Source organism: Phascolarctos cinereus, unplaced genomic scaffold (genome assembly GCF_003287225.1).
Source record: "Phascolarctos cinereus isolate Bilbo 61053 unplaced genomic scaffold, phaCin_HiC Scaffold_1;HRSCAF=81, whole genome shotgun sequence".
NCBI lineage: Eukaryota > Metazoa > Chordata > Mammalia > Diprotodontia > Phascolarctidae > Phascolarctos > Phascolarctos cinereus.
In genome coordinates this window covers 468,134-494,258 of record NW_027555514.1, presented here as the reverse complement: position 1 = coordinate 494,258, position 26,125 = coordinate 468,134, and the positions used below count along the sequence as shown (strand labels likewise).

The 26,125-nt window shown below is 48.5% G+C and overlaps 1 protein-coding gene across 7 annotated transcripts in view; it reads right to left on the bottom strand.

Annotated features, from left to right (window-relative positions):
* The window catches only part of PPP1R9A (protein phosphatase 1 regulatory subunit 9A), a 96,944-nt gene that overhangs the window by 12,272 nt on the left and 58,547 nt on the right, over positions 1-26,125 (bottom strand). For 5 of the 7 annotated variants that reach the window (XR_013484906.1, XM_021000011.2, XM_021000012.2 and 2 more), the window contains exons 7-13: positions 14,144-14,299; positions 12,996-13,049; positions 10,496-10,725; positions 8,883-8,979; positions 8,647-8,803; positions 2,649-2,806; positions 2,252-2,448 (exon numbers count right to left, since the gene is read on the bottom strand). Coding sequence is in view for 6 of the 7 variants with exons in the window: in XM_021000011.2 (XP_020855670.1) it covers positions 2,252-2,448; positions 2,649-2,806; positions 8,647-8,803; positions 8,883-8,979; positions 10,496-10,725; positions 12,996-13,049; positions 14,144-14,299 (1,049 nt within the window). In the remaining variant the exon portion in view is untranslated. The remainder of the gene's footprint in view (positions 1-2,251; positions 2,449-2,648; positions 2,807-8,646; positions 8,804-8,882; positions 8,980-10,495; positions 10,726-12,995; positions 13,050-14,143; positions 14,300-26,125) is intronic. The other 2 variants (XM_021000013.2, XM_021000014.2) reach the window with 1 other exon arrangement.

Sequence of the window (26,125 nt, the reverse complement as noted above, 5' to 3'; positions counted from 1 at the left end):
TTTCTCACAGCTGGGCTCTCTGACTCCAGGCTTGGTATTTATGCCTTTGGCACAGCCCTTAACTGACTTTTTACCATAGAATGCTCTACAATGGGGTGAAGGGGGTTTCCCCTCCCACCATTCTGTATCTCATCCCCCATCAGCTTCCTCTCCTGTTAGCAACAAACTGATGCCCTAAGAGGCCTCGTGCATTTTTAGTCTTCCCTTCTTTTTCTTTTCTTTTGGGGAGGGGAGGGGGCAATCAGGGTGAAGTGACTTGCCCAGGGTCACACAGCTAATAAGTATCTGAGGCCAAATTTGAACTCAGGTTCTCTTCACTCCAGGGCTAATGCTCTATCCACTGAGCCACCCAGCTGCTTCTTCTCTCCTTTTTCTCACCATCTCAGGGTGCAAGTGCTGATGAACCTGGGCTCAGAAGGGTCAGGACGTAGGATTCCATTCACGCAGAGAACACACTCCCATCTTCTGGGGCCTCAAGAGTTGAAGTGACCTGTTCAGGGTCACCCCAACAGGGACTGTGGCCTTCTGTCCCCTAAACTACTGTGCCCCCGCGAGTGGCCTGGATCACCTCACACTGGGCTCCAGTGCCCTCCGCCAGGCTGCAGGCACGTGTGGGATGGCCCACGGGGGCTGCCTCCTGACAAGATTCTGTCACCATAATGGGTAAGAAGACGAAGCTTGGAGTCAGAAGACCTGAGTTCAAATTCCACATCAAAGACTTACCAGAGGCTGTGTGACCCGGACAAACTTCCTTTCTCCCAGGCTCAGTTTCCTCCTCTGTAAAATGGGGATAATAAGAGCCCTCAGTTGCTAGGTTGTTGGGATGATCCGATTGGATGACATTGCCAACCTTTCAGGCTGAGTTTTCTTCTTCTTTCTGTGGTTGTCAGGGAGTAAGCAGGACCCAGGCAGGGCTCTCCCCAACACCCGGCATATCCCTAGACTTTTCTGCCTGAAAAGGATGTTTGGCAGGCCTGGCATCTTGGCCCCAGGCTCCACATGGCTCACGGAGGCCTTCATCCTCAGAGTCAGGACAGGGTAGGAGCAGGCATGGAAGGAAGGCCATGGACAGGGCCATGCTGGCACACCTCGAGTGCCATTGTCAAGATAGAAGGGGAGGAGGGGTGCCCAGCCCCGTCCTGCCCCTGAGCCACGTCCCTCTGTCCTAGCAACATGCCGGCCACTACATTCACAGGAGCTGGCAATCCAAGGGACATGGTGCTGCTGTCCCCTCATTCCCACCTGCTACCTGCAGAGGGCCAGCTGGCTTCTAGCTCATCCTCCTTGAAGGCCTTGTCTCATTAAGCCACCTTTGAAAGGAGGCTCTGACCCACCTCGGCCAGGGAGGGGGCCCAGGCCTTGGGTCTTCTTGACTTCTGGGAAGCTCTGCCTGCTGGCCCCAGTTCCATCCAGGGCCTGCCCCTGGGGGGCTGTGTTCAGCCGGGGCCCTGCTGGCATCTCCTACCGTGGGGGTGCATGAGCCCAGGACAAGCACCCCTCACCCCTGGACCAGGGCTCATTCCAGCCTGGTCACAGAGAGCTTTTCCTCAGTCTGATGTGTCAGAGCAGGACAATGGATGGGAAGACATGGGACTGGGGAGCTCGGATGACATGGGGCGCTGTGTCCAAAGGGCCTGCCTGAAGGCCCGGAGACACCTCCATGCAGCACCCAAGCACACACCTCTCGTGTCCTGCAGGCAGCAGGCTGAGCATGTCCCTTCAGGCTTTCCAAGAAGAGTCTCTGATTCCAGAGGCAGCCCCAGACCATGTGCATGTATGGCTCAAGGTATATTCACGGTGTCAGGAGAAGACACACAATAGCGCTGTGAGGAGCCACACCCGCAGTCCAGCCTGGGATCTACACCAGGACAGAGCCAGCACCAATGAGAGATAAGCAGAGGCCTGGCCTTGTCCCTGGAAGCTGCACCCTGGCACCTACCTGGAGGCTGGGCTTCCCGGTCACCAAACTCGTGCTGCAATGCCCACCCTCCGATATCCTGCTGACCAAGCATGACCCCAGTATGGGATCCCTGCAGCCTCAAGCTGAGGCCTGGCTGAGATGCCTTCTCCTCAGCCTTGTTCTGGCTCCCCAAGAGCCTCCCAGGGCCAGCCTCTAAAGGCAAGGCCTGGCCTGGGCCTGTGTCCTCCTCCCACCCCTTGCAGGGAGGTCATGGCCTCCTGACCCAAGAGGATGAGGCCCTGGCCAAGGCAGGGGTACAGAGCAGGTGGAAGTGGAGGAAGGAAGTGGTACCTTTTCCTGGGGCCGCTTTCTCGGTGGCGGCCGAGCGGTGGGAAGGAACGGGCTTTGAAGGAGAGCGGAGGAAAGCACTTCCCCCGAAACAGCGGTAAGGTGGATGGTGTACCCGCGGGTGGCCATGGGGCTTCCTTTGGCAGTTCCGCAAGGCTGGCAGAGGGGACTGTGGCCTGTGGCCGCCCAAAGGCGCCGGTCTGAGAGAGGACAGAGCGGGTTATGCAGGGCAGGGACTGTTCAGAGGCCACATGGGTCAGGGGAGGGGAGGAAAGTGGGGTGCCCCAACACTAGAGTATCTAACCCCTAACCTGCCTCCTGGTAGGCCAACGGGGGGCACCGTGAGCAGGCAAAACTGCTGGCCCTGCTGTGGGATGGCCCCCACAGGGCGCACGCTCACCTTCCGCTCCATGCTGTCCTCCCCATCTGTGGAGCTGACGCTATCGTAGAGTCTGCTCCGGGAGGGCCTTTGCCGTTTGTTCTTCACGGACAGCTGGGCTCGCGTTTTCTGGGCTTTGGAATCCAGACGCTCTGTCTCTGGTACAGCTTCATTCAGGTCTGAGGAAATAACATTCAAAGGTTATCACAAAGCAGAACTGAGCTCAGGGCTCTGGACACAAGGGCCTGGGCAGGTGAGGCCGATGGAGGCCACAGGTGGGCCCAGGGTGGGTACCCAGGGGGTGAAGACTGGGCCCAGACTCCCCTGGTAACCAAGACAAACACCGGAGGAAGCTGAGGCTAGGGGGTGGAGACCATAGCTAGTGAGTATCTGAGGCTGGATCTGAATTCATGTCTTCCTGCCCCTTTGCCCAGGGTCACAAAGAGAGCAGGTTTCAGGGCCAAGCCTGGAGCTCACGTCTCCTGACCACAGCAGTGGTGCTCTAACCATTAGACAACACTATCCTTTATGCGCCGTTAATTGCTCCTCAGAAGTATTCTTTAAAAAGAAGCCAAAAAGCAAATTTCAATACCCCAAGGACACCACTCAGTGTTCCTTGGCCCTAACTCTCCGTTCTTGGACAGCTGCTTGGAATGCAACCTCTGACATCGTAGCCTGGCCAAAGTAGGCAAAGCCAAAGGTGTCAGGCCCCAGCATCCAGCAGAACCTTTCATCATCACACCTTCACCCCAGGGGCTGGCTGGATGGTTACAAGGCATTGTGGGATACTTCTGTACATCAAGATGCTGAGGGTTGCGCACAGGGCAGTCGCCTTCCTTCCAGATCAAGAAGCTAAGGCTTTCTTGCTGGTGAAAACTGGAAGCAGAATTTGAACCCAGGGCTCTTGACTCCAGGTCTGGTGATCTACCCATTACGCCAGGATTCTAGCAAGTACCCTCTAGAGGGAGGGTTCATAGCCATGTCTTCTGGGTGCTTATGGGGCCCCTGGGCAGGCCCTTCCTGCTCAGAACCAGGTTTTTAAATGCAAAAAATAAAATAAGTGACTGGGGAAGGAACTTTTTCTCATCCTGTTCCCATTGCATGACATAGGATCTCCTCTCCCACAATCATGAGAATTTCAGGCACTATGACAAAGGCAACATTGCATTGGCTACATTGTAACTTAGTATCCAGAGGACTCCTCCACTACAAAGTAGCTACAGAGTGAGTCAGCAGCCTCCACATCTCCCCAACTCCTCACTCTCTCTCACTGCCCCCCACATCAACCCCATGTCCAATCTGCTGCCCTCCTAACATCCTCTGTATACACCCCCTTCTCTCCTCTGACACAGCCCTCACCCCCTCACACTTGGACTATGGCAGGAGCTGTGTTTGGGGGCTTGCTTCAAGCCTCTCCCCACTCCAGGCAATCCTCTATACAGCTGCCTGAGCTTCCTAAAGCCCACGCCTGACCATGTCATCCTCCTACTCAGTAAACTGCAGCGGCTCCCTATCCCCTCCAGGATCAAATATGAAATGTTCTGTTTGTCAGCCAGTCCCCTCCCCTCCCCCACCTCCCCAGTCTTCTTGTCCCTTCTCCCCTCCCCATATGTGCTTGGCAATGCAGTGACACCCACCTCCTTGCTGGGCTTCCCACTACACCCTCTTTCTCCAGACTCTGGACATTTTCACTGGCTTTCCCCCATGCCTGAAGTGCCCTCCCTCCTCACCTCCTTCAAGGCTAAGGCCCCGCCTTACAGAGGAAGCCCTTCCTGAGCCCCCTTAATTCTGGCACTTTCCTTTGGTGATTACTTCTAACTGAGCCCATTCATACCCAGCTGTTTTCACATCATCCCCTCCTCCCCCTCAGAACAGGGACTGCTTTTTGCCTTCTTTTGTTTGCATTCTCAGCATTTGGTACCGTGCCGGGCACACAGTAGGTACGCAATTAAAGTTTCCAACAGACCCGGAGGAGGAGTGTGGCAGGAATGTCAGTCGCTCCTCTGGGCCCCTGATTGGGTTTTTCATTCTCCCGAGTCATCCACAGACTTGGTGAGACAGAAGCAACATACGCATATGCTCCCAGCTTGGATGCATGAGTTCGGGCCCAACATCCTTCTCTAAAAGGAGGTGGCTGAATGTGCCAGCCTCTGGGGTTTCTTCCCAACTTGAGTTGAGCATCCAAGGGTCCTGTCCCTACCCCTCTGGGGGTAATGAAGATGGCCCACAACAGAGCCCTGCCCCTGCAGAAGGAGGCCAGCACAGACTGGGCTCCTTCCTGAAGAAAGCCTACCCACACCCAGACCATCAAGGGTTTCAGTGAGAGAAAAACGATCTACAGGGGACAAAGGGAAACTTGACCCTTGTCAGGATATTGGACAGGGAAGGTCACAGAGGAAGGAAGGAAAGAAAATGGCCCCTAGAGAGAAGAGATGAATTTGAGACTTCTCCTGAAGGAAAGGAAAAGAAAAGAATTGGGGAAGGGTGGGGAGGAAGGAGCTGCATGGAATGTCCTCCAGAGAATGGCAGAGCTGAGCTACAGAAGCCAAAGTTGTAGCCGTCAGGGAAAATGAGAAGGGGAGTCATAGTTGGGGAAGATGAAAAGGGGAATCATAGTTGGTGATTGCCTATTCAGGGGCATTGAGGCAGTGGGCTGTCCACCCCTCTCCTAGGAGCACGTGTCCACACTTAGTACAATGATGAGAACCTGGGGATTCATATGGGCACAAATCACAAACACTTCCCAAAAGAAGTTCTACACGGTCAAACCCATGCTGAAGATTACAAAGTCCTAGGCAAGAAACTAAAGTGTGTGGAGGCATAGGAAGCAGACAAGGAAAGAGGAAGAGACACACTGGAGAATGGGATTTGGATTTCCAGAGCATGACTTAGAAGAGGGGATGACAGATTGCTGGCCAGGGATGGAGTACATTTGGTAAAGGTGGGAGAGAATGGCCTCAAGATGCTATAAAAGGAGGGGCAGCGTGGAAAGAAGAGCAGACACACCCAGGCCAGGAGGCGGAAAGAAAGGCACCCCCAGTACAACTTGGCTTCAAAGGCCTACATCCCAATGCACCAGAGGAAAGAATGGAATGGAGAAATGAGAACAACACAGCTTCAAAGCGACAGTGAAAGCTGTGCATGAACAGCTGCTCCTACTCTGACATTTTAAAACTGGGCAGTTTTGAAGACTTATAAACTGATGAAGAATGCAACGAACAGAAGCAGGAGGCAATTAATACAGTAACAACAGCACTGTAAAAGAAACAGCTTTGAAAGCTGTAAGAATTGGCTTCAATGCAAAGGGCCCCATGACTCCCATGATGACTCCAGAGAGAGGAACTATAAAGAACCTGAACTGAGCTCTCCATTTCCTGGAGACACATACAGGTATGGATGTGGCATCCTATATGAAGGAGCTCTATTCATGTGAAGCAATCAGTGCCCTGAGGAGGCAAGCAGGGCATACAGCACTTGGGTAAAGGCCAAAGAAGGAAGAAACACAGAAATGACTGCCAGGGGGCCAGTGCCCTGATGAGTGAGGAAGCTGCTAAGAGAGTAAGCAAACACTCCTGATGAAGTCGGGCCACCTGGCCGAGGGGTGTTCCTCCTTCAGAGACCGAAAGCTGAGCCCCTGTGGGTCTTTTTTTGGAAGACGAGGGAGATTCAAGAGACGTAACAGAACAGAGAAGACAGCAAACTAGGCCAAGGACGACAACCACAAAGACTGGGCTTGACCCCAGGTGGTTTAACATCTTGAGCAATGACTGTGACGAATGGTTTGCTTGTGAAATTCTGGGGGGGAGGGCTGGCAATCAGGAGCCCAGGAAGGCACCACCATGAAGAGCATGGGCTGGACTCAACAAGAGGACGGGTCACAGGGACAAAAGTCAAGCTTCACACTGGGGTCCCCAAATCGATTTCATCAGTCCAACCTGGGAAGGCTTGGAGAGATACCAGCTTGTCCACACTACCCAGGGTGGGGGAAGGGGGGTCTCGTGGACTGCCAGCACAGTGAGTCAGCATGGGGGCAGCCAACAGACGGTGTCTCGGGCTCGTCTGCCTTGGCCAGACCCAAATCTGGAATACCGTGGCCAGCCTAAGCTGCTGCCATGAGGCCACGGCTACAGTGCCCACACTGAGCACAAGGGAACCTCCCAGCCATATACTATGGGGTCTCTGGGTTGGGGAGGGTGTGTGTGACACAGCTGGTTAATGGCAAGACCCAGGGCCCCTCCCTCCCAGGACAACACTCTCCCACAAGAGGCTGAAAGAAAACAGCTGACATGATCTCTTGCAGTAACAGTCCTCCTTCTGGCCCTTTCTCCCTCCCTTCTCTCTCCTCCCAGTTTCTCTCTCTCCTATTTTTATCATTCTCTCTCTGCGCTCCCCAAACTAGCCCCAAACAGGCTTTGCTTCCTCCCAGGCAGACTCAGGCCTGAAAATAAAGCCTTAGCCTCAGCTGCAGCCCTTCCCCCCATGCCCAGATCCCATCACGGGAGGGCCACCCATCTGCAGCAGGCCCAACCGGCCCCTGGCCGCGGCAGAGACAGGCTGGCTTCCAAGGTGGCTGTTTCTCCCCTATCAAGCAGACAGGATGAAAGCTTCTGGCTCTGGGCCGCCAGGAGCACGTATCCTACCTTGTTCTGTTCAGCATCGACGCCTCTTGGACAGTTTGGCTTGCCAGTGGCCTTAATTTATTTTTTATTCTTAAATTGATGCTCACTTCTCAAGCCCACCTCAGCCTCCCCTGCCCCTGCCCACATAGGGCCCGCCCATTGCTGCCCCCTACCCTCTGGTCAGCACACTGCTACCCAACTGCCTGCAAGAGGAAGGCAGTGAGACCAGGAGGGAAGGAGGAACCTCTGGTTGGCTTCTAGACAGGCCTTCCTCCTCCTCCGTTACTGACACCACAGCTTACCCCCACTCCCTCACACTTTCTCACAGCTGAGGGCTCCTCTATGCAGGGGACACTAATGCAATAAATGGTGCATGCGTATGCGTGTGTGTGTGTGTGTGTGTGTGTGTGTGTGTGTGTACAAACATGCAAGAATCCACACAGGAAGGCAGGACTGGGGAGTGCATGATGGAAACAACAGAGAGGGAGGTGAAGGTTAGGCTGGGTGCCCATGGAGGGCCTTGAATGACAGGCACTTAGATAGGATAACAGCATCGGTAGGAAAAAAAAAACACCACATGCAGGTTGTGAGGGTTCTAGATTCTTCTCTAGATTCAGGAATCCAGACTGGCTCAGGGTCTTATAGGACTCTAGTAAGGCTTTAGCAATCAAGGAAGTTCAATAATGGGCACAAGGAGAGAGATCCCTGTGGCTAAACATAAGGTCTAATGGCCCACTGTGACAAGATCTGGGTCCTAGAAAAGGAAGAGAGTGGACCCGGGGGGGGGGGGTAGGAGAAGCTGAGTCAGTGGCCTGAGGGCACTTGATGGCTGGGGGGAGCTGGTTCCCACAGGAGCAGAAAGAGAAGGCAAATTAGAAAGAGGAACATGAAGCCCCAGGGGGAATGGGAGGGGCCTGAAGAGAAGCCTGAGGCAAAGGCTGAACCGGTACTGCCTGGTCCTGGTCCTGGTCCCCTCAGGGTCGCCAGGTCGCCAGTGCTCCCTTCCTGCTATCAAAACTGAACTGCCTGGAGGGTGGGCACACAGCCACCCCCGGGTAGCCCTGGGGGCTCTGTGTCCCGAGCGCCCAGCCTAGGAAGCCCACGAGCTAAAAAACATTTAAGAGCGAAGCCTGGACTAGATTCCAATCACATGAAGGTCCGATTGTTGCCTCCGAAAACAGATTTGGATAACGCGGGAAGCTTGCCCTGCTCGTGGGATGACTTTGGGGACCTTTTGGGGCCAAGCTGGGGAACAAGAAGAATGGGGGTGGATGGGGGGGTGAGATGCCTGGGAACAGAATGTAACTTTGAGGAGGCTTCCTGTCTGATGCCCTGACTGAGGAGCGCCTTTCCGCCGTCTGCCCCCTCCCTCTGGCACCGCTCCGGGTGCAAGCACAGACCTTGGCTGGACACCTGCTGGCTGTCCAGGTTCTCCACGGCCTCTCCTTGGGGGCCATCACCCAGGCACGTGCTCCGCTCCACGATGTTGTTGTTATTATTCACCTGCGTGCCGTTCTGCTTCATCAGCCTGAAGACTTCGGTCTCGAGCTCATGGATCTAAGAGAGACAGACACATGCTGCAGGCTGAGGTGCCCACCTCCCTGGCCGGCCACAGGCCCTCGAGGCCAAGACTCACCCGAGCCTGGAGGCCCTGGACCTCCACAAGATGTGCCTTCTCCAGCTCTTCAATCTTCTTTCTCTCGGCTTCCTGTTTCCTGATGAAGTCGAGTTCTCTTTAGAAGGAAAGAAAACAGAGGGGAGGAGAAAGCCTCTGAGGAGTCTCTGCCAGGAGAGGCCAACCAGGCCGAAGCAAACAGGGCTGTCACAGGGCAGAGAAGGCAACAGACTGAGAAGCAGGAGACCAAAAGACCCAGTGAGGCAAGGCCAAAGGGTCCCGAGCGATCTACTCTCAGGCCTCACAGCAGCTGTCTCGAGAGACAGAAGGGACAGGGCTGGGGCGGGAGCCTGGAGGGGCCAGGGCACTCTTGGACCTGAGTGGATGGAGCCTAGGATCCTGACCTTCACTAACATCCCCTCCAGTGCCCCACAGTGCCATGGAGGTGAGTCCTTGCACGCTGGCAAAGTGCCAGGGAAAACCTGTCTGGCACCTGAGAAGCAGACGAGCTGGGGTGGAGGCCCATAGAGGATCATCACCTCAGAGGAGAAATCTGAAGCCCAACCAGGGGAAGTGCCTGGGCCCGGAGGAAGGACATTCCCATCCAAGGAACATCCCAAGGGCAGCACTGGGCTGTATGGGGCTCACAATGTAAGAAGTGGGACAGTGACCATGCCTCCAAGTGACCAGGCGCAGAGGGAGTCCAGGCACCACTGTCCTTAGGGACAGGAAACGCCTGCTCAAGTTACCATGACTGTAAGCGGTGGAGCAGGGGACTCCCAGGCCAGAAGCTCCGTGCGGCCACGTCTGGTCAAACTCCTTCCTGGCCCACAAAGCAGAGCAGGAAGGAGGCCAATTCTCCCTATGATAAGGGAGGGGCCTGGACCCTCAGGAGGAGCTGAAGAAAGCGAGTGGGGGGCTGAGCGGCCGTGGTTGGCCAAGAGCCATCAGAGAAGCTGCAAGGCAGGCCAGCTGTCTCCTGGGGCTTGGGTCACGAGTGGGGGACATCCAGGGAAGCTCTGCTCTGAGCCCAGCATGGACTAAGTTACAGGGACACCACCCAGCAATGGCGTCTCTGGTCTACTCCCTCCCAACCACAGGGCTTGAGGGGGATGTCTGAGGCACCCTCTCCTCTGTTCTCACTCAACAATGGATGTAATGGTGGAAACATAGAAACAGTACCCGGAGTGAGGGAAAGGCGGCCACATCTTTGCTCCAGGCCCCACTTTTCACGGGGAAAACTATGAGACCAGAGGAAAGGGGCCACCACATGCTGTCTTCCCAGTTAGGATGGGAGCTCCATGGGACTGAGAGTCTCACTCATCTCCTACCCTAAGCACCTGTTACAGAACTCTGCAGTTAGTGCTAAATGAATGCTTTCTTCCATCCCTCCTTCCTTCAATGGATTATAAGGGAATGATGTCTGAGGTGTCCCTTCCTCCCTGCCAACCCTCAGTCTCTCCCCCTCCCCTCCATCCTTCAGTCTCCCCACCTCAGTCTCCCCCCTCCCCCTCCCCCTGCCCTCAGTGCCCCTACACCTCAGTCTCCCCCCCCACCCTCAGTCTCCCTCCCCTCTCTCCCCCCGCCCTCAGTGCCCCCACCTCAGTCTCCCCCCACCCCACCCTCGGTCTTACTTTTGCTGGAAGTCCTTGATGAGCTTCTTGGCCTTGTTGTATTTCTTCTCCAGGGCCTGGTACTGGCTCTGCGTCTCCTTAAGATGCTCATTAACCGTGTGGCACAGACTCTGCGCCTCAATCCAGTAACTCTCCAATTTCAGCATCCTTTCTTTATTCTCTTCGATATTTTGTTGCAGTCGGGTTTTTTCCAATTCCCATTGCACCTTCTCGTTTTCCGCAGCCTGGAGCTGGGCAGAGAAAACGCCTCATTCAAGGCCCCATCGTGGAGGAGCCAAGGGTGGCCCCAGGATTCACATCACCTGAAGGTGTGCCCCTGAAGCTGGGTGATGCCTTAATCCTGGGCTTGGAGTGGCGGGATGTGCCATGCCCTTAGGAATACCCATGCCACAATAAATCAGCCAGCGCCCTCCATGGTCCAACATGTAAATGACTCTGGTGTCACTGAGAGTCCTGAGAGATCCTGGTGCCCAATCCTGCCACCAGCAGATGGGAAGCCAGTCACCAGCCCAAAGCCATGTGGCTTCTTGGGGGCATTATATGGAGCCAGGGAGTTACAGAAGAGCAAACACTCATTGATGTTAGCCCAGAATGCATTGTGTCCTATGCGCTGGAATTGCTAGCCAGAGAGCACATGGGCAGACATGACCAGAGGCTGGCTCCCTGTCTGTTCTGTTTGCAATGGGATGGGGGCCAAGCTGGGAATGCTGAGGACTGCCCATCTGTGTCAATGCTATAAGAAGGGGGGCACAGAATCCTGGGGGCCCCACATTCTCCACTAGTGTTCTCCTACCTTTATGAATTTCAGGTTTCTGGGATGGTGCGTGAGCCCCATTGGAGACACAGCTCGTGATCCCAGGGCCAGGTTTCCCATTTTAAAAAACAAATCTTTTTAAAAGCTCTGTTTCCTGGCCAGGGCCAGAGGAGGGGCAAGCTCCCACCACTCCTGATTGGTGCTTTGTGTGCCTGCTGTTAGCTAACTAACCACCATTCTCTATCACATGTTACTCCTAGGGCTCAGTGGACACCACAGACGATGCACGGACACATCTGAGCTCAAGAGCTACCTGGGATGTGGGCTAGACACACCACATAGCCACGAACGCTACGCAAACTGCGCTCCAATGAGGAGAGAAAAACCAAAATCGTGTTTACTGAAGTTAAGAAAGAACAAAAACGGAGAGCTAGAAACTCATCCTTATTCTTAAGCCCATATAAAAAAACCGTGAGACTGCAAAGATATTTGCAAACTTGAAAAAATAGATTATTTCTTCCACAGGCATATATTGTGAAAGCTGGGCAAACCACCGAGGTATCTGCTACCTCCAGGTCCTGGCAGCCCCACAATAGCTGCATCTTCCTTCCTTCTTCACTCTGCACCAGAAATACCGAACTGGTTTTTCATAAAATTAAAACTGCCAACCCTCCCTGAACGCCACACAGTTTTAGAGCATTCCTGTCATACAAAAGCAAATGTGTTTTGAACTATAAGAATGATTAAATCTTGTTTTAACGATTCAATTACTCCCATGGAAACCCTTTTCCTACTAAGGATGGGTTAAACCAAAAAAGCTCACAGGGCTCCTACTGGTGCCACAGATGCACCCTGGAAATGGAGGAGGGAAGATGCTGCCTCAGGCATGCCAGCAAGCACCCTTTGCACACCCCTGCCGCTGCCTCCCTCCTCCTCAGGACACCCGTGGTTCGCTGCCACACTGCCATGTCACTGCTGCCAAGGTGCATCATGATGCTGCCATGACACTGCCAGAGGGGTGCCCTTACATACCACTGACACCACTAGCGAGGTGACCTTCCATACCACTGAGACACCGCCAGCAGGGTGCCCTTACATACCACCGAGATACCGCCAGTGGAGTGCCCTTACATACCATTGACGTTGCCAGTGGGTTGCCCTCCCATACCACCAAGATATTGCCAGCAGGGTGCCCTTCCATACCACCGAGATACCACAGCGGGGTGGCCTTCCATACCACTGAGATACTACCAGCGGGGTGCCGTTCCATACCACTGAGACACCGCCAGCAGGGTGCCCTTCTATACCACCGAGATACCACCAGCAGGGTGCCCTTCCATACTACTGACACCGCCAGTGGGGTGCCTCATCATGACAGCACCAGCAAGGAGCCTTACTCCAACACCCCCACCGATGTGCCCCACCATGACACCACCAGTAAGGAGCCCCGTCAGGACACGACCACCATGACGCCACCAACGAAGTACCCTTTGATGCCACGGTGACAGCAGCAGTGGTATGTAAGGGCACCCCACTGACGGTGTCAGTGTAAGGGCCCTACCCCAAAACCCCCATCAATTAGGTGCCCCATTATGACACCACAGTGTGGTGCCCTTAGATACCACCACAGCACCACCAATTAGGTGCCCCACTGTGACACCGCCAGTGATGTACCCGCCTCAACATCACCAGCAGGGCCTCCTTAGCTACTGCCAGTGAGGTACCCCGTCACCTCGCCCTCCTTACCTTGTTCTTTAGCTTCTGGATCTCAGCTTCCGTGACCGCATGCTTGATCTGCAGCTGAAAACCAAAGAAAGACAGAGTGGACTCTCCTGGGTGGATAGCAGGCAGCCCCATGCCTTCCCAAGCCTCACAAGGCCTTACTGAGGGAGGGCTGGGAGAGAACACGGCTGGCCTAGTTGGTCTCAGGCCGTCCCCAGACAGAACAGGCTGACCAAGGGGAAAGGCGCTGCCAGCCTAGGGCACAGTTGAAGGGGACTAGGGTGAATAAGCCCCAGGTGGAAGAGGAGGACGGGAATTGACCAGAAGACCCCGTGGTTGTGCCCCCTGCCCTGGGGAGTCCTGAGGTACCCACAGGCTCAGCTTTCACTTTTCTCAGCTTTCTGATCTAAGGTAAAGAGGCTAACACGGGTCAGGAAAGCCCCCCACACCACCACCACCACTCTGCCGCCTGCGGGGTTTTTGAGGTAAGGCTCCCGGGGAGCCAGGGAGGCTCTGCTGGTGTGCCCCCACAGCAAACAACCACTCAGTCAGTCAACCTTCCCCGGGCCCAGCAGCCCAGTGCTAAGCATGGAGATACCAACACAGCCCTCTGATGTCCAGGGAGGTGTGTCAGTCTCCTAGGATTTGAACCCAGGGCTCAGACTCACAACCTTCCATGGAACCACCCTGTATCCCAATCTCCCAATCAGTGCTTCTTTCAGACCAGCGAGAAGTCCAAGGTCATCAGCCCACCTCAGGGCTTTAGGAGGCAGGGAGTGACATGCTTTAACACCTGTTCTCCCCCCAGGGACAGTGAGGGCAGAATGTCCCCTGAACAGAGCCAGCTCACTCTGACCTTTGTGCTGGTGCCTGCCCACCCTCCGGATTCTGCCCGCCTCTGTTCTGCCACCGCTGCTAGAAGGGCTCTCTAGAGAAATGCCACCCCAGCCTCGCAAGGATCAGGAGCTCCCACCCCTGGCAAATCGTCCCCCTCTGCCAAGGCCCAGGGAAGGTGAAAACAGCCCAGTGGCTGGCCAAACCAGCCAGGCAAAGGGAGGGCCTTCAGTGGGCCTGGCCCTGAGCCTTAAGCGAGGCAGGGCGTGGCAAGGCCACCTTACTGGACAGCTAACTGTATAGCCTGCAGAATGGAGGCCAGGCCTGGAACAACTTACTTCTTTGAATTTGTGACTGAGCTTTCCAGTATCCAGCTCTGATGGGGAGAACACGTCCTCATTCTCTGGCAGCTCAAACACTTCGATGGCCAGGTCCCTGCTGGGGAGGGAGGGCCCCCCTTCCTCATCCTCCTCATCGGTGGCATACTCCCCTGTCTGAAGGGAAGACAAGGTGAGAACTCCCTGGCCAGTCGGTGATGTGTGAGCAGCTGGGTCACCAAATGGCAAAGGAGGCAGCGCTTTGGTCCAGCAGGCCTCTTGTGGCTGGGGTCGCTCTCCAGGGACTGCCACAACAGGAGGTGAGTCGCACGCGCAAACAGCACCATGGAGAGGGAAGGACCCAAAGGATGTCCCCTAGAGGAATCCTGGGTGGGGACAGAAGAATCACCGAGGCTCCCCCTGACATGGGAGCAAGTCGGCATTCTGGGAAATCTTCCTGGGGAGCCAACCCCATTCACTCAGACATGAACAAAGGGAGGCCCAGGGAGGACCTTTGGAAAGGGGGCTTCTCAGCAGAGCTGTGGCTGCCTGCCCGCCTGCCCACCCCCCCTCAATGTGCTGGCTGCCAGAGTAGACCCTGCACAGACCCGTATGCAGAGAGGCCACATCAGCCCTGGCTGCAGCTGAATCGTGTGTGTGTGTGTCTCTCTCTCTCTCTCACATACACACACACACACACACACATACACACGAGTACTCACAAGCACACTTCTATGCACACTCACTCACACATACACATAGTACATGTGCACATACTCACCCTGCTACACACACAACAGTATGAATACAAACATTATACACACGTGACATACATATATACACACACATACACATTCACTCACACATGCACACACAAATGCACACTCATACAGACATGCAAGCACACATATATACACATCTGTACTCATACACATTTCCTCAAACACATGTGCACACAAAGACATCCATGTACATGCAAGTATACACATATACATGTAAGCATATACATACATATATAAGCACACCTATATATACATATACTATACATACATACTTGTACTCACACACATGTACACAAATATATTCATACATGCAATGCTACAAACACAAGCACACATTTATAGTGACACACATGCAGAAAAGCAGAAATATTAAATGTTCCCTTTTCTGATCATGATGCAATAAAAATTATATTTAATAAAGGGTCGTGAAAACAGAGACTAAAAATTAATTGGAAACTAAAAAACAATCTAATCGTAAAGAATGAGTGGATCAAAGAACAAATCAAAAAAAAAATCAAGAATTTCATTAAAGGGAATGACAACAATGAGAAAACATACCAAAATTTATGGGATGCAGCCAAAGCAGTTCTAAGGGGAAAATTTCTCTAAATTCTTACATCAATAGAGAAAGAGCAGATCAATGAATTGGGCATGCAACTAAAAAAACTAGTAAAAGAACAAATTAAAAACCCCCAATTAAATACCAAATTGGAAATCCTGAAAATCAAAGGAGAGATTAATAAAATTGAACTAATTGAACCACTGAACTAATAAATAAATAATAAACTAATAATAAAAAAATCAATAATTAATAATAAAATAAATAACACGGTAATATAATAAAATAAATAATAAACTAATAAAGCTAGAAGCTAATTTTATGGGGGGAAAAACCCAATTATAAGACAGATAAACTATTAGTTAATCTGATTTTAAAAAAGGAAAGAAGAAAACCAAATTGCCAGTATCAAAAATAAAAGGGAAGAATTCACCACCAATGAAGAGGAAATTAAAATAATTAAGAGCTATTTTGCTCAGTTATGTGCCAATAAAGTTGATGTGAGAAATGGAAGAGTTAAGTTTCCACATAAGTAGATAAGAAATCAGCATAGACAGGCTAACTTCTCAATGGAGAGAGGAGTGATAACACAGGTCCAGACACATAATGTATGTTAGGGGTGGGGCATATAAGGAAGACTGTAACCCAGAAGGATTAGGACCAATCCTGATCCAGAAGGGAGGAGTTAGGCAATTACTAACTATGAAGCTTGTTCTGGCTTCTTTTATGCTTGCAATTCTCCCCTTCCAAGGAGGTGTGCCTACTTTTCGTGAGAATGGAAAGGACACACTTCAACCTTTTTAATAAAAGGTCTTTGAGACACCAGTCTTCAGAACTGAGTCAGGGGTCATCCTTATAACAATTCTGGGCTCTCCAGGATCCAAGTGACCACCAAGAAAGGTGAGATCTGAGTGGGTTGGGAAGAGTGCTCCCATTGATTTTAATGGTCTGGGTACTTAAATTTTGCTTTCCTCCAGGCTCGTGAAACCCAGAAGACGGCAGCAGTTGCTGCAGAGACAGGTTGAACTCCAGCAAAAAAAACCAAAACAAAACAAAAAACGCCAAGGATCACTCAAGTCCGATATATATCAAACAAAGGTAGGAAGAAATGAGCGGCAAAATTCTGCCTTTCTTGATCGGGGAATCCCTTATCTCTGGGATCATTTTGTCTGGGTTAACTGTTAGTTAACAGACCTGACTTAAGGATGGGAGGGAAGAATTCGAAGGAAAAGGAGACAGGGAAGGGATTTGATTCTGGAGATACCCCAAAGTAGCCCGCTGGGGAGAATGCTAGCTAGCAAATTGAGGTAATGGGACTACCCAGGAAAAACTTTTCCTACTGAAGGAAAAGGGGAGGAAAAGCCTCGGAACCCATTCAAAGGAGACCCTGGGAGAAAATGAGTTTCTTTTGACCAGTCAAGGTTTGAATTAGACCGTGTGCACATTGTCTGTCTGTCTGTTTTTGTGTCTGCCAGAAAAATTTTTGGGTAACTTTTGAGGTCTGAGATTGGGGAAGGAACAGTGAGAAAGAGCTCCAGTCTCAGGCTTTCAGTGGGACATTGAGATTAGAATCAAAAAGGCTGGGAGAGAATCTCTCAGAAGTTAGTGGAAGGTACAGCAAGCAGCCTTTACTGATAAGGATTTGGGGCATGACACACAAGATGGCTAGGGCTGAGAGGAAAAAAAAAAAGGCTGAGAAGAATTTGAACTCACATTTAATGAGATCCCAAGACTAAGAATCTTAATTGCTGCCTTGGTATCCCTCCCACCAATATATCTGGCAATGTGTTTACAGTTGGAAAAAAAAAATAAGGGTTTTGCTGTCTTTTAATGTGATAAGATTTCAGTGATTTGTTTAGAATGCATAGTTAAGTTGTAAATGCTGTTTGGGAAAAGAGAGAGGGAGAGGGAGAGAGGGAGGGAGGGAGGGAGGGAGAGAGGGAGAGAGGAGGAGAGAGGGAGAGAGAGGGAGAGAGAGGGAAAGAGAGAGAAGAGGGAGAGTGAAAGTTCCCCACCCTTGGATTGTGGTTCTGGGTGTCTGTGCCAGCTTTTAGATGGTTTAAGTATTTGAGAAGGTGTGAGGAAGTTTGGTTTGTTTTAAATAGAAGGATTGGAAGATGAAAATTTTGTAGCTTGATTTGAAAACCAATAAAGTTATAATAAAGTTAAAATAAAGTTAAGGTTAAAAATTTAGGCCATCCATCTCTCAGAATAAACCTGTAGGAGGACTTTATTTAAGCTGGGTGGGAAAACCTGACTATGCCCTGTTCAAATTGCTGAAGCCTGAGATTTTCAGGAGGGGTGGCTCTATCTGATAAGCCTCTAAGATGAAGAGGGGACTTTTTCTTTGTTCCCCTAAGGAAGTAGGAAAGAAAAGGAAAGAGAATTATTTAGAGCAGGAATTGTCACCACGTGTTTTTTTAAGGGAATATATAAATTTGTGGAGAATATTTCCTTTTAAAGGGCCAAGAGTATTGGATTTAAAACAAAAATGTTTTTAAATGTTTATCATTAGCGATTATAAATTTGGATCTGATTGGATTTGAGCTTACTGTTCTATAAAGAAAAAAATAATAATGGTTGTTATAGGAAAAAAAGTCAATGGCATTTATTATTAGTTAATGTAACTGTTAAAAGTACTAAGAGTAATAAGAGCGATCATTCTATATATGATAATCCAGAAATGCAACTGATATTATCTGAAGTTCATTGTTTAAGTTATTACTGTATTTCTAAATTGTATTTTATTTCTAAAACTCTTAGATTATAAAATTTGAGGGACCATTGTGAGGTAGAAATGGTGTAAAAGTAACTCTTAACCTGGAATGGGTCTTTTAGTGATAAAAATGAGATAATCTGAAACTGTTAAATACCTAGTGAGGTATATTTGATTATAAGTAATAATGATATTGATATTTAATATGGTAGCAGATTTTCATTTGAAGTCTTGACTATTATAAAAATATGTGGCGGTTTAAAGTTATAGTTCCAACATATTAATGATGAGATGAATGATTCTTTGTGCAAAGTGATTTTGGAGTACATTCATCTAAAGCGATAATGGGCTGTTTCAAATTTTATTACAATTGTGGAAATAATTTTATAATGTATGCCCTGTGGTACAAATATATTTTATTGTGAAAAACTTATTGATATGCATTAATTTGGAATTAACGAAATATTCTCTCATATATCAGGGCCTCAATTAGAAATTTAAAAAAAAAAGTTTAACCCAGGTCTTCTTTAGGCTAAAGACTGGGTTTGTTGGGGAATGGGCAGTATGGGCCAGGCTCTTAAAGCAGGGATTGGCAGGACTCGGAAAATCTAGGCTGTTATCCACCAAATTCCTGGATTGGGAGGGTCATGGAGGTTTAATCTGGATGTGGTCCAAGGCTATCAGACCAGTAAAAAGACAATGAAGGGCTAGCACAGATAATAAAAAAAAAAGCCAGTCTATTGTGGTAGGAGTGGCCCCAGGTGACCATTGGACCTGGTGAAGATGTCCAGGAAGAAAGAAAGATTTTTAGTTGGTTCTGTTTCAAGTTTTTAATATACTGCTTACATATTTCTGAATTTAAGTTAAAAAGAGATACTTTTATGAAGAAAACATTTTGATGAAATCTTTGATATTCTTTTAGAGGAACCACTAACTTTCTATTTGTAAGAAAATTATGTCCAAACCTACTATGAACTTAGAGTTTCATTCCTGGGTTTGTTGTGTCCTTGGATTAGACTTAACTGGGTGCTCTTAGAGAAATGGTCTCAGTGGAAGCAGTATCAGAGATCTAAGGCTAGTGATTAATACTAAAGCATGTAAGCTGTAAGTAGGGAAGATTTCACTATTTTGATCTGAATTCATTCCATGGCCTAGCAAGAGTTAAAATTACTGTCTGAACTTATATGTATAGGATTCAAGCTCTGAAAGTGTCTCATTCTTTCAGATTAAGAATGGTTAGAGAAAGATAAATAAGTTTGAAAAACAGAAACGCAAATCTATTTAGAGTGGCAACTTATGATCTTAATAGAAGTTTGATTTTACTCAGGATGTTATTAGGAACCAGAACATGTGGAGGAAGTTATGCAAACTACTTAGAGCTCACTTTGGAGATGTTCCCTAATTAAAGTGAAACTATAATCACATCTGAAACCCTGATAAGGAGAATTTGCTATCCAAGATCTTAGGGACTGTTAATGAACTGTTGTTCTGAGTCTAACTTCAGTTATGGTTAACAAAGAACTGATTAAGCTACTGACCCAAGATGTCAGCAATCTGCAAAGAGGTTTGTGAGCTGCAACCATGAGCTGCAAGTGGGTGTTCTCATGGGAAGGTCAGGAGAATGACTTTTCTGCATAGCTGAGGTAGGATTCTCCTGACTCAATTTCCCCACTATGACACCTGGCAGACTTTAAGCCTGGCTCAATGCAGTTGGTCATTATATACATAACTTCTGCCTGGAACTGACATGAATCTAAGGAAGCACCGTTCCCTTACTTGTTCCCTGTTCTTTCATGGCGAATTCCATTAATCATAAGTTTTGTAAGCATAAATATCGAATCTATTAAGAAAATAAATTGATGCAGGAACACCTGAGGTTATTATAGTAAGATGCAAGTATAAGATTGAGTTATTTGGCCTGGAACTTCAGAATTAAGTATTCAGTCTTGATATGTTACTAGTATATTCCTGTACAAGTCAGGATCCTTTGATTTCTCACAGTGGTATGAGGATAATTAGGCTAGGAGATTGTGGAACTAGGATATTACTCTGTTACTTAGTTAATACTTAGTTAACGTTAAAGTTGTAAGCTGTCTCAGTTTGATACAGTTAATTAACGTTAAAAGAAGAATAGCTTGTGACTTATTGTAAATGCCTTGAAAGAATCATCCATTTTAATTAAGGATTATTAATTTGTACATGACTAGAAGTTGGGATTGTTTTAGTATTTGATGTGTACTGGTTTTAAATTAACTACTATGTATTGGAGTCTTATTAATTCCTTAGTGGAATCTTATCCTCCTGATGGAGGAATATGAACAGGAATGAATACCGAATTAATGCAAGGTATAAAACTAGAAGTAATGCAGAGTATAAGGCTAGGTTCTAACTTCTCTAATTTCAGTTTCTTAAAATATGACAATTGGCCAAGGTTCCAGTTTTGACCTTGTAATAGTGGAGACGTGGGGGTTGAGGTAACTTTCATTATTTGCCCTGGTTATTGACAAGGTAATTTAAAAACTGTGTTGAGACCAATCTTGTAGGAGGGTGCACACAAGAAGGAGGATCTCTACAAGAAGAGACACTGTTTGAACAGCACTTGGACCAGAGGACTTCGCCAGATGATGTCCAGAGTGTTGGACAGCTGTATGAGAAGAGATTTCTGAAGCTTTAAATGAACAATTTATCATTACTTTTGGGTCTCTGTATCTGTACTTAATAAGGGGACTCCCTCTTTTTACTTTGTCAATGCGTCGGTCAATTCCTCCCTTCCTTCTCCCATATTGTTTTAAGTCCCCCAAATCCCTTGATGACATGTTGCCCAGCAGCATAGCCCCAGATAGAACCATTACTAAGGCATTGCAAGGTTTAACCACTTTAGCTGAGGAGTTGGCAGAGAACTCTGGTGTAGATAACTGATTAAAGGGACAGTCAGAATTGCAAATGGAAAGGAATGGCTTCAGGAGTATTAACTGCTATAGGATGTTGTATAGTTCCATGCACTAGGGGACTGGTACAACAATTGATAGAGACATCCCTCACTAAAGATTATCCCAGTAGGACCCACAGTGGGAGTTCAGAGGGCAGGCTCTGGAAATATAAGGATGATGATACCTTATGTATCAATGAGACTTTCCCCAGTGATGGAGAATGTGAAATCATGTTAAGGAGATTAGAGGATAAGGAAATTGGGAAGGTGTGGAAACCAAATCTTTACTTAAAAAAAAAAGTAGGAATTGTGAGACATGAAAGAGTTAAGTTTCCATGTAAGTAGATAAGAAATCAGCACAGACAGGCTAACTTCTCCATCCAATGGGGGAGTGATAACACAATTCTAGGCACATAATATGTTCGGGGTGGGGCATATAAGGAAGATTGTAACCCAGAAGGATTAGGACCAATCGTGATCCAGAAGGGAGGAGTTAGGCAATTACTAACTATAAACTTGTTCTGGCTTCTTTTATGCTTGCAATTCTCCCTTCCAAGAAGGTGTGCCTGCTTCTCATGAGAATCAAAAGGACACTTCAATCTTTAATAAAAAGTCTTTGAGACACCAGTCTTCAGAACTGAGTCTGGGGTCATCTTTATAACAATTTAGGGGCTCTCTTTTTTACAACATGGTTAATGCAGAAATATGTTTTGCATGGTTTTATATGTAGAATAGGTATTTCTTGCCTTCTCAATGAGTGGGGGAAAGGATGGAGGAGGGAGAGAATTAGGAACTCAGAATAAAAATTTTTTAAAATTAAGGAGAACAGGAGCGGCTAGGTGGCACACTGGATAGAGCACCAGCCCTGGAGTCAGGAGAACCTGAGTTCAAATACAACCTCAGACACTTGACATGTAGTAGCTGTGTGACCCCTGGGCAAGTCACTTAACCTCACTGCCTAGCCAAAAAAAAAATTAAGGGGAACAAAGGAGAATGACAAGTGGAAACATGACTAATCACAAAGTGCAAGTAACCATTTAGCACAAATTTAATCATTTAACTTTTTCCTTCTTTGAATGTTATTTTTAACTTAAAAGAGGTTTTTGAGATCATTTTATCCTTTTAAATCTTGAATAGGTTATGTTACCTGAAACTGGAAATTTTCTTCTCAGTTCTGTTCTCCCATATTTCAGTTTAGGTCTTTTCCACTTTAAAAAGGTTATGCTTTCTTTTTTTTTTTTTTAGGCAGCTGGGGTTAAGTGACTTGCCCAGGGTCACACAGCTAGTAAGTGTCAAGTGTTTGGTCTGAGGCCAGATTTGAACTCAGGTCCTCCTGACTTCAGGGCCAGTGGTTTATCTGTTGTGCCACCTAGCTGCCCCACCATGATTTCATTTTTAATTCTGATGTACACTCCTCCCTCTGGAAGGCACTTCAGAATTAGGATTTCCAGCTGAAAGATTTCATTTCCTATACTCTTTAATTTCATACTGACAGCAGTGAGTGGGCCAGCATCACAAAAATACCTTGTGTGCTTATGAAGAAAGCCTGAAGGGCCTCTGAAAATTATTGATTAAAATCTTTGTTATATGGTGCTCTGGGAAGAGAGAGGAGAAAGGATGTAGCAGGAAATTTAAGTTATGTACAAACAAAAAGATATCAATAAAGTTTGTTTCCTCAAAATAAAAATACTGAGTGGCCCAAGAGTGAAGCAAATTAAGAAGAATCTTTTTTTTTTTTGGTGGTGGTGGTGGCAGTGTTGGGATGAGGCATTTAAATCAAAGGCAAAGGCAAACCAGTTTGCCATCTATGACTGAGGAAAAGGTGGAATTGACTTTTAGATTTCTAGGGCAAATGGTGCCCATTTACACAACCACTATCTCAATTCACAGTTACTGTTATTCATGTAAAGTGATGTGGTGGGGGGAGGGGGGAGGATCAGGAATTTGCCTTTAATTCTAAGCATTCCTGATGGTAAGAGGAGAGCTGAACAGAAAATCTGACTTCCAAATACAAGACCCAAGAGAAGCATAAAAACGTAAACAGGAAAGGGAAATCGTAAGGGATTTAATAAGGTTAGACCGTTTACATTCCTAATGGGAAGATGATACCTATAACTCATACGAACTTTCTCATTATTAGGGCAGTTAGAAGGAGTGTATATAGACAGAGGGCATAGGTGTGAATTGAATATAATGGGATCATATCTAAAAAAGTAAAATTAAGGGATTAAAAAGAGGAATGCGCTGGGAGAAAGGGAAAGAGGGAGGTAGGATGGGGTAAATTATCTTACATAAAAGAGGCAATAAAGAGTGGAGGGAAGAGAAGGGAGGTGGCAGGGAACACTTGAACCTTACTCTCATCAGAATTGGCTCAAAGAGGGAACAACATACATACTCAGTTGGGTACAGAAATCTATCTTGCCCTATAAGAAAGGAGGAGGAGGAGATAAGAAAAGAGGAGGGGAATATTCATAGAAGGGAGGGTAGATTGGGGAAGGCAACAGTCAGAAGCATAACACTTTTGAAGAGGGACCGGGTGAAAGGAAAGAGAGAGAATAAACAGGGGGGAAATAGGATGGAGAGAAAAACAGTTAGCAATCCTAACTATGAAAAAAATTTTGAAGCAAGTTTCTCTGAAGAAGCCGTCATTTCTCAAATATATAAAGAAATGAATCAAATTTATAAAAAAAATAAGAGCCATTCTCCAATTGACAAATGATCAAAAAATATTAAGTCAGTTTTGAGATGAAGTAATCAAAGCTATCTATAGCCACATGAAAAAAAATACTCTAAATCACTAGTGATTGGAGAAAGGCAAATTAAAACAATTCTGAGGAACTACCTCACACCTATTAGATTGGCTAAGGGAACAGAAAAGGAAAATGACAATTGTTGGAAGAGATGTAGGAAAATTAGACACTAAAGCACTGGTGGCTGAGTTGTGAACTGATTCGACCATTATGTAGAGCAATTTGGAACTATGCCCAATTGTTTATAGCAGCTTTTTTCTGGGAGCAAATAACTGGATATTGAGGGGACACCTACGAATGAAGGAATGGCTGAACAATTTGAGGTATATGATTATGATGGAATACCATTATGCTATAAGAAATGATGAGCTAGATGCTCTCAGAAACACCTGGACTTGCACAATGATGCAAAGTGAAGTGAGAACCAGGAGAACACTGTACAATTGTGCAATGATCCATTATGAAAGACTTGTTGGCTCTTCTCACCAGTACAACAATCCAAGACAACTCTGACAGCCTTATGGCCAACACAAACATTTCCAAAAAGGATCACATCAATGAAACCGTGAGCTTGTATTGCCTTCATTTTGTTTTTAGAAACACACTAACTGAATCAAGGGCCTGATTCTGTGACTCAAGCACATAAGGATGGGGTCCATACTGGAGTGACAGTAGGGCCAATGGGGAGAGCAGTGGCCATGAGTGTCACAGCACCCTGCAATCGAGGCTGCCCACCCCCCAGTTTCCCTCGCCTTGTCCATGGCTCTCTGCCCCATCTGTGTGGGGGCCCTGTCTGGAGACCAGCCCCTGACTCTCTCACCACTGGCCATGGGCCTAGTCACCAGCCAATGAATCCCTGACTACCGACTGACTCCCCAGACACTCGGCTGCTCCAGGACTCATGAGCTCTCAGAGTCCCCAGGGCCAATGTGGATGCAGGTGACACGGACTCCAGGGCAGGAAGAAGCCTGGACCACAGAGGGCTCTGAACAGCTTCTCCTCTGCCAACTTGTCCGGGCCAAGTACACTGCCCATGTGCTGTCCTGCTTGGCTGCCCCTCCATCTACACCTCCTCCCCACCTCAGCGTGGAGAGCAGCACATCTGTTCCCAGGATGCTTTTTATCCCTGTGACCACTGGATAAATAGGGGGAGAGATGGAGATACCAGGGAAATCTGAGGAGGGAGACTTCATGGATGCTGCAGGAGATCTGCGCTGCAGACGGAGAAGCAACGTGGCACAATTCCTGCTCTGGAAAGAAATCAGGAACTAGGCTCCAGAAGCAGCTAAAACATGCATGCCCTTTGAACCACTGATCCCACTCCTAGGCTCTTACCCCCAAAGGAATCCAAGAGAAAAGGAAAGGATCTATGTAGACAGAAATATTCCTAGCAGCTCTGCTTGTGGCAGTCTAGCTGAGAGACTAATGGGCATACCCACCCATCGGGGAACGGCTGAACCCCGAGCAAAGTCAGAAGACTCCAGGAAGGCCCAGAGAGAAGTGGGCAGAGGCAGCAGACCAATGCACACAGTGACAACAGCGATGGAGACAAACAGCTCGGAAAGCCTCTGAGGGTGGCCAAGTCCAGAGGACCAAGGAGGAAACGGCCACCACCTCCCACTGGGAGGGGACACACTTACAATGCAGAGACGGAGACAGAGCAGGCCAAGGTGAGGAGGGGGTCTGTCAGACTACGCGTCCATATAATGAGGAGGGATGTGGATTGGTTGGTTTTTGCTAAATGGAGGTAGTGGGAAAGATGGATTTTTAAAAAATGCTTATTAATTGAAAAAACAAAAATAACAAACTTCTTCAGCTTTGGGCTTCATTGGTCTGAAATGCCTTCAAGGCAGACACTGGTGACAGGCCAGGCCCAGCAAGCCCCGCTCAGATACCTGCCCTCGCCCCCACTCCCACCCTGCCCTCCTCTTTGCCAAGGCACCCCTGACCCCTGATCCCTGTGCTCTGCCTGCCACGGTGGTCCCCCTCCCCCTCCCCTCTCATCTTGCTTCCCTACTATCTCTTTCACACACCACGGTCATCCACTTCTTCCGGACATGATGGAAAGGCCTCACCTTGTGACCATGGTCACAGGCTACAGACACAAGGTTGGAAGAGATCTCAGAGGCCAACCTCCTTCCTTTTACAGATGAGGAAACGGAGGTGGGGGAGGGGTATTTCCATGTGGACCCTCTGACTCAAGAGCACCTCCTGCAGCTGGTGGCGAGGGTCTTCAGGGACCCCCACAAGCCACACCCTCACCCCAC